At 41.0% G+C, this 7,529-nt stretch overlaps 1 protein-coding gene and 1 long non-coding RNA gene across 2 annotated transcripts in view; one reads left to right on the top strand and one right to left on the bottom strand.

Moving 5' to 3' along the window:
• Nucleotides 1-3,043, bottom strand: part of LOC133543916 (uncharacterized) — a 19,637-nt gene extending 16,594 nt beyond the window's left edge. The window contains exon 1 of the long non-coding RNA XR_009804558.1: nucleotides 2,942-3,043. This is a non-coding gene — a long non-coding RNA (uncharacterized LOC133543916). The remainder of the gene's footprint in view (nucleotides 1-2,941) is intronic.
• LOC133543915 (mitochondrial coenzyme A transporter SLC25A42-like) overlaps nucleotides 1-7,268 on the top strand; it is a 25,991-nt gene extending 18,723 nt beyond the window's left edge. Inside the window, exons 7-8 of the mRNA XM_061888827.1 lie at nucleotides 2,058-2,209; nucleotides 6,392-7,268. Of these exons, the coding sequence (XP_061744811.1) occupies nucleotides 2,058-2,209; nucleotides 6,392-6,717 (478 nt within the window). The 3' untranslated portion in view covers nucleotides 6,718-7,268. The remainder of the gene's footprint in view (nucleotides 1-2,057; nucleotides 2,210-6,391) is intronic.
• Nucleotides 7,269-7,529: the final 261 nt, after the last annotated feature.

Below are 7,529 nucleotides of genomic sequence, written 5' to 3'. Positions count from 1 at the left end.
ATTCACGTGGTTATAATTCTTAAGTGAATACCCATCACCCAAAGTATACCTCCAACGGCCCCCAGTAAATTGAGTTTAAGACCCTTGAAGTAGACTTTAATGCAGGCCTAGGGCAATTATTTGGACTCGGGAGTTTTGGGGCGAATTTAGAGAGAAAAATGTGTCTGAGGGCCGGTATATCTATTATTAGGAACACTAATATAAAACATCACAATAATATCTTATTTAATGCTAAAAACTTCATGCCTTCAAAACCGGAATGGAATTTGATTTATTTTTACTGAATGAAACACCCATAAAGTACATTAAAATAAAGAATATAGGATTTACAATATTAACTATGAACGATAAAACACTGAATATTGACAACATATGATCGTCATGCCCCCACTCCATCTGATATATCCAAGCATAGGGACCCCCCCAAGGCTGCATGCTGAGCCCCCTACTGTACACCCTCTTCACACACGACTGTGTGGCTTCCCAGAACAACACTAGTATCATCAAGTTTGCAGATGATACTACGGTCGTCGGACTGATCACCGGGGAAGCTGAGGCAGCGTACAGAAGGGAGGTAGCAGAACTGGTGGCCTGGTGTCAGGATAATAATCTCTCCTTGAACACAGACAAGACCAAGGAGATGATTATTGACCCACGGAGAAGGAGTGCACATTACACACCTCTTTACATAGGGGGGATAAAGGTGGACAGGGTGAAAACCTTTAAATTCCTCGGGACCCACATCAGCGAGGACCTCACCTGGGATCACAACACCCAACAAACAATAAAGAAAGCGAAGCAGCGACTGTACTCCTAAGAAGGCTGAGAAAATTTGGTATGCCACCCAAAATTTTCAGCAACTTCTATAGAAATACGGTTGAGAGTGTCTTTACCAGCTCAATCACGGTCTGGTATGGAAACTGCACTGCTAAGGACAGGAAGGCACTCCAGCGAGTGATTAAAACTGCTGAGTACATATCAGGAGCAGCCTTCCCCTCACTACAGGACATGTACTCTACCAGGGCCACCAGGAGAGCACACAACATCATAAAGGATAGTACACACCCCCAGCACAGTCTCTTCAGCCTCCTACCATCAGGCAGACAATACAGGAGCCTGAAATCCAGGACTACGAGACTGACAAACAGTTTCTACCCACAAGCCTTGTGAATGCTAACTTGTGAATGCTAGCTCCCACCACCCTGTTTTTTACTTTTGTCTTTTTGAACAAAAGACAGCTACCTTAACCACTCTCGAACTGTGAACCATCAATGTAGACACTTTTCACCTTTGATCACTAAAGATACTACAGTAATTGCTGCTGTGACCCAAGGTCACCTCCATATTTGGTCTGTTGACTGTCAATCAGAATGTGCAATAATGTTATGTTACATACTGTGCCCTGTATATACATTTGTATTTTTATTTCTAGCTAAGTACCGTGTGACTTGTTGAAGGGTGGACTAGCAAACTGTCTGTTTAACTGTGCATATAACAATAAACAATCTTGAATATCTGACACCCGCGTTTCAGGCTGGCCGCTCTGGAAACACTCTGTGGAAACTCTCCCCACCCACATTGCTTGGTGCCTTGTCTGAGCTACTGTGATTTACATTACATAGTAACTAATTAGATTACCATAGTAACTAGTGTATCATGCAAATGCGCAAATTCCAACCATTGAAATACATTGTATAGTTCAAGACTTACGCTAATTTGAAAACATCACTGCACATCATAATGGCAGCTACAGTTTCCATCTTAAAGATCTAAAAAAATATTTTGGAAATTCCCGGCAGGCCAGATTGAAAATCTTAACAAGAAAAGCATGTGGCACCTGGGCCTTAATTTGCCCAGGTCTGCTTTAATGCCAAAAATGAAAATTATTGTGCTATCATAGCTGCACTGTTATGCCCATCATCAGTAAAATTTGCCATCCTTCCACAAACGTTCACAGAAATCGTTAGTCTGCTAACAAAGTAGTGAACAAAAATAGCTTTTGGGGGTAAACTGAAGTTCTATATTTATGGAAAACGTCTCATTTAATGTTCCAACAGGTACTGCAACATCATGCACGTTTTCATGCGAATCTCTCAAGAAGAGGGCATCAAGACTCTCTACAGAGGCTTCACCCCCACCATACTGGGCGTCATCCCCTACGCCGGAATCACATTCTTCACCTACGAGACCCTAAAAAAACTACACACAGGTACTTAGTACATGTAGTTTGAGACACTTTTCTCTGGCAGATATCTCTTTGTCGCGCTAAAGGTCCCTGGTGTGTGTGTGAGTGACAGTAAGAAAAGCTTTGGGTTTGAAGTCGTATGTCACTACCAGCTGGTTTGACTATAAATCAGTAAGTACATTTATTTATGAAGCGCTTTTCCCGGATAAAATCACATAACGTAGGTGAGTTAAAACAACAATTCAATTAAAAGAGGGGTGTCAAACTAATTTTCATTGAGGGCCACATCGCAGTTATGGTTGCCCTCGGAGGGCCGCTTTTACCAATGAGTAATGAATATATATATATATATATATAAAATACAAGAATTTTACTTTAAAAACTGGCAGCTCAGTCACCAGAATTTTACAGTAAAAACTGTGTTTTTTTACAGCATAAAAACAAATTGAATAAATGGAATGCCGTTGTAAGTTAATAACACTACAATATTACAATACGTGCAGTTACTGTACACAACATCGAGTTTTGTGGAAGCATCGGCTGGAAACTGTTTTGTTTTACAATGTTTTTGTTACGATGATGCATTGTAACATTTCTTGTTTAATGTTTTGTGTTACAATGTTGCATTGTGGAACATGATGTTTTCACAAAGTTTTTTTGGTACGATGTTTGTTTCTTTATTTTATGACTGGTTGGTTGAAGTTTACTTCAAACATGTATTCATACATTTTCAATAATATACATCACATGTTTTACATATCTGTGTTGGCCCTGTGATGAAGTAGCGACTTGTCCTGGGTGTAGTCCGCCTTCCTCCCAAATGCAGCTGAGATAGGCTCCAGCAACACCCGCCACCCTGAAAGGGACACGCGGTAGAAAATGGGTGGATGGAATGGAGAAACAATACCACTGTTTTTAGCTGTAAAATTCAAGCAACAGAGATGCCAGGTTTTTTTAAACGTAAAACCTTGTTTTAATGTTGATTTTTTTCAAAGAAAAAAGTTGTAGTGTCTTACTGTACATGGAAATAGGATAGGAGGGGATAGGTCTTTATTGTCATTGCAAAAGTACAACAAAACTTTGTTTTCAGCACATACCTGTTCAAGATTAGACAAACAAACAGTGTACAGGGTTACAGAACAAGAATGCTGATGAGTCACCATAAGGTGGCCCATAAAAGATGGGAAAAAGGTAAACGCTGGGGAAGAATGAGTAAAAAAATACAATCCAAACTGGGCTCCTAAGGAGGCACAGTTCGGGGTGAGAAAAAAACCTCCACAGCAAAGCACATATACATATAACAACACACATCTCGAGATATCTAGCAACAGAGGGAAGGTAGTTCAAAGTCATGGTGGTAAGCCGCAGCTCTCAGGCGCTGACCATCCATTCATCACCCCTATGGGATTTGCGTCAAGGGCGTTGGGTTGGGGGGGATGGGGTGTGTATGTGTGGCGTATATTTTTGTGGATGTGTGTGTGTGTGTGTAAGCCTGTAGTGTGTCTCTGTTCCGCGGCCTTGATGTATTGCAGTCGATAGGTGAAAGTCAACAACAACAGGTGTGTGTCCATGAGAGACAAGAAGGGAGTTTGTTGAGTCTTCGCTGCGCTGTCCTTCGGGAGAGTCTCGAAGCCAGGGAAACAATCCAAGTTAGAATGATTTTTTATGCGGGTGAAAATAAAATTTGCTTTTCACTCTAAATTGTCTATGACTGGTCCTCAAAACTGCGGGGTAGACAGTCCGATGTAATCCACAGTTCTTCCCGCATCCTCCAATCATTTGTGGCAGCTTCTGGGTACTTTGAAGACTGCCAGCAACTTCCAATTTGTCGACAAACCAGAGCAACGCTTACTCCAATCAGCAGATGTCATAATTCCGAATAGGTGGATATCTTCACGTCCTTGACAGAAAAGGGTCGCCAGGCACACGGCCCTCCTTCTTCTCCCAAGAGTCCGTCGTGTGTCCAGCAACAACCGCTTCGTCACGACAGCAGGTTCCCCCAAACCCAAGATCTTGTCAATTTTGTTGAGGCCAGTTAAATAGTTCCAATGTTTAGATTTGGAGAGCAGTGCAATAAGAGGCAACACGAAAGTTAAGACAAGACAAAACAAAGAAGCAAGCAGGAGAGATAAGGGAGAGGAAAGGGGAGCGTCCACCCTCGATGAGTGCCAGAGAGAAAAAAAAATAGTACCAAAGTTTATTTTGCAGTAAAAAAACCTCAATTCAACCATAAAATATATTGTCAATTTTACAGTCTACCATTTAATTGATATTTAGTTTTGAAATCATAAATCAAGCAGATATTTAAGTGCAGTATTTGTCTCTATTTTAACAAAAAATATTGTTTGTATACATTTAAATATATTATTTTGATTTTGATAATATTGAACGGTGGAACAGGAGTGCAAGTGCCTCACAATATGAAGGTCCTGAGTAGTCTTGAGTTCAATCCCGGGCTCGGGATCTTTCTGTGTGGAGTTTACATGTTCACCCCGTGACTGCGTGGGTTCCCTCCGGGTACTCCGGCTTCCTCCCACACCCAAAAACATGCACTAAATTGGCCCTAGTGTGTGAATGTCGTCTGTCAATCTGTGTTGGCCCTGTGATGAGGTGGAAACTTGTCCAGGGTGTACGCCGCCTTCCGCCCGAATGCAGCTGATGGGCTCCAGCCCCCCCCCCCCGCGACCCCAGAAGGGACAAGCGGTAGGAAATGGATGGATGGATGATTGTTAATGTCAAAAGGGAAATAACCAATATATTTTGTAAGAAAAGAACATAAGTTTTAACAAATTTTAAGAAATACACCATCATTATACAGCATTGACTCAATAGAAGATGCAAAATGTAAACACTGCCGACTAGCGGCCAAAATAAAGTACTGCGTGGGGAAGGAGTTAAAGAAAAGCAAGACATGTACACTTACAGTATTACATTTAGCTGAACATGAAGTAAAAATCACATAAACTCTTTCTCTCTGACTCCTACTTCCTAAACATATAAAAACGTTTTTTTTTTACCAACAGCACACAGACTACGTAGTGGTCACGTGACATGAAAGAGGACCGCTTCAAACAAATCGCGCCAACAGTCACTCAAACAAAAACGCTTATCGCGCTTAAAATAGCAGTTAAAATAAACACAAAAACACTTGATATCTTAAGGGTACATAAAAAGTAAACAATATACGGCAAGAATAATAATTAAAAAAAAACCCCACACAGCACGACACCAATTTGGACAGAACTCACCACTGTAGCAAGCAGGAAGTGAGGAGGAAAGGGGAGGAGCTACAGTAATAGAGGAAACTACGGAAGCCTGGCGGTATGCCATAACAGGAAGGAATAAAATCAAATAAGAGTCAATCAACAAAAATAGAGATAAAATTCACGAAAACACAATACTTCAATAACAAAATAAAGATATTCTGAAATATTAATAAAGTGCATTTTTATAAAGAAAAAAAAGGTAACACTTTATTATGGGTAACATATTCACCATTAATTAGTTGCGTATTAAAGAAACAAAGACCTAATTTAGAGTTATTTGGGCGCTAGGGGAACATATAAGGGTTAGGGTTACTAATAAGCAATAATTCTGAGGTTATTGGGGGAAGACTCTTAGTTAATGGCTGACAGGTTGTATGATAAAGCCATGCAGAATAAGGCATTAATAAGTACTTAATAATGACTAATTAGGAGCCAATATGATACTAATTTGCATGTTAATAAGCAACTAATTAATAATGAATATGTCCAGGGTGTACCCCGCCTTCCGCCACATTGTAGCTGAGATAGGCACCAGCGCCTCGGGCCGCGACCCCAAAGGGTAATACGCGGTAGAAATGGACGGATGTTCCCCATACTAAGGCGGTACCAAAAATTATATCAAAATAGTTTGATCATTTTCCTTGACTGATCCACTAACAAGGTTTATTTTGTACATATATAGCATCAGCTACAAAGATACATGTATTTGCTATTGCGAAATCTAGTGGACACATTTAGAACTGCACTTTCATTCAACCATTTCAGATACATTTTTATGTATAGCAAACTCATCCCGTGGGCAGGGTAAAACCTGTTTGCGTGCCTGATCCGGCCCTCGGGCCGTACGTTTGATACCCCTGATCTAGACTATAACCTGTGGAACCACTGATATTTGTGCTTAATGTTTACGCATGACATCATCTTTTGTTTTTGCGTCTAGAAAAGACCCAGCGGTCGCAGCCCTACACTGTGGAGCGGCTGGCCTTCGGAGCTTGCGCGGGCGTGTTAGGACAGTCGGCCTCTTACCCTCTGGACGTGGTGCGGCGGCGTATGCAGACGGCCGGGGTGACCGGCTCCAACTGCAGCACCATCCTGGGGACTATACGTGAGATTGTGCGCCAGGAGGGCTTCGTGCCGGGACTCTACAAAGGTCTGAGCATGAACTGGCTCAAGGGGCCCGTCGCCGTGGCGATCAGCTTCACCACCTTCGACGTCACGCGCAGCCTCCTCCTCAAAGTGCACCAGACGGGCTTTTTCGCCCACTGATTGGCACGGGATGGTCTCAAAGCCCACTCTTACCACAATGTGCTGCTGTGGTTGTTGACATTGTCACACAAAATAACACTATCAGTTTATAGTATCAGTCATTTAGACAAAATGTCTTCTGTGTTTGCACGACTTTGTTTGGGTTTGATTTTTTTTTAAATCAGAATGTTCATGTTGGATCGTATTTGCACCTTCAGGGTGATCAAGCAATATGTGACCTGAAATGATTGTAGGAGGCACAATTTTAGACTCTTTTTTTCTCTCTCTCTCTCTCCAATCCTGCACTTTCGTGACGATTATCTCGTAGTCAAAGCTAGAATAGAAACAAATTTATACATATGTATAGAAGAGGTTTCATTTGATGGAATTTTTTTTTTTGTTATAATTACATTTTATCCATAGATGGATGTTTTGCTATAGAGTGAGCAATGCTTCAATTGTCCACACGAGGGAGCCCTGCAACAAATAATCAAGCTGGTCTATTATAAAAGGGTTTTAAAAAAACAAACAAATGTAAAGTGTTTTAATAAAATGTTTACAATGTAAAATAACATTCGGTGTGCTGACACTGATTTATTTGTAAAGTTTTCAATTAGGATGCCTCAGTTTAGAAATTTGGGTGTATTTAAAAAATACAAATAAAATACTCTCTCTCCTCCAGTAGGGGGCAGCAGTGAACAACTACTTTGTGCCAAGGAGGGAGGATTAGGACCTGAACTTGACACCCGCCCTCCTTCTGACACTTAACCGTTTTTTTCCCTTTTCTTTTTTTATTTGTATTTTTTAGAATTACACATTTAAATGCTGTGCAT

Source organism: Nerophis ophidion, linkage group LG26 (genome assembly GCF_033978795.1).
Source record: "Nerophis ophidion isolate RoL-2023_Sa linkage group LG26, RoL_Noph_v1.0, whole genome shotgun sequence".
NCBI lineage: Eukaryota > Metazoa > Chordata > Actinopteri > Syngnathiformes > Syngnathidae > Nerophis > Nerophis ophidion.
This window is presented reverse-complemented; position numbering and strand designations above follow the sequence as displayed.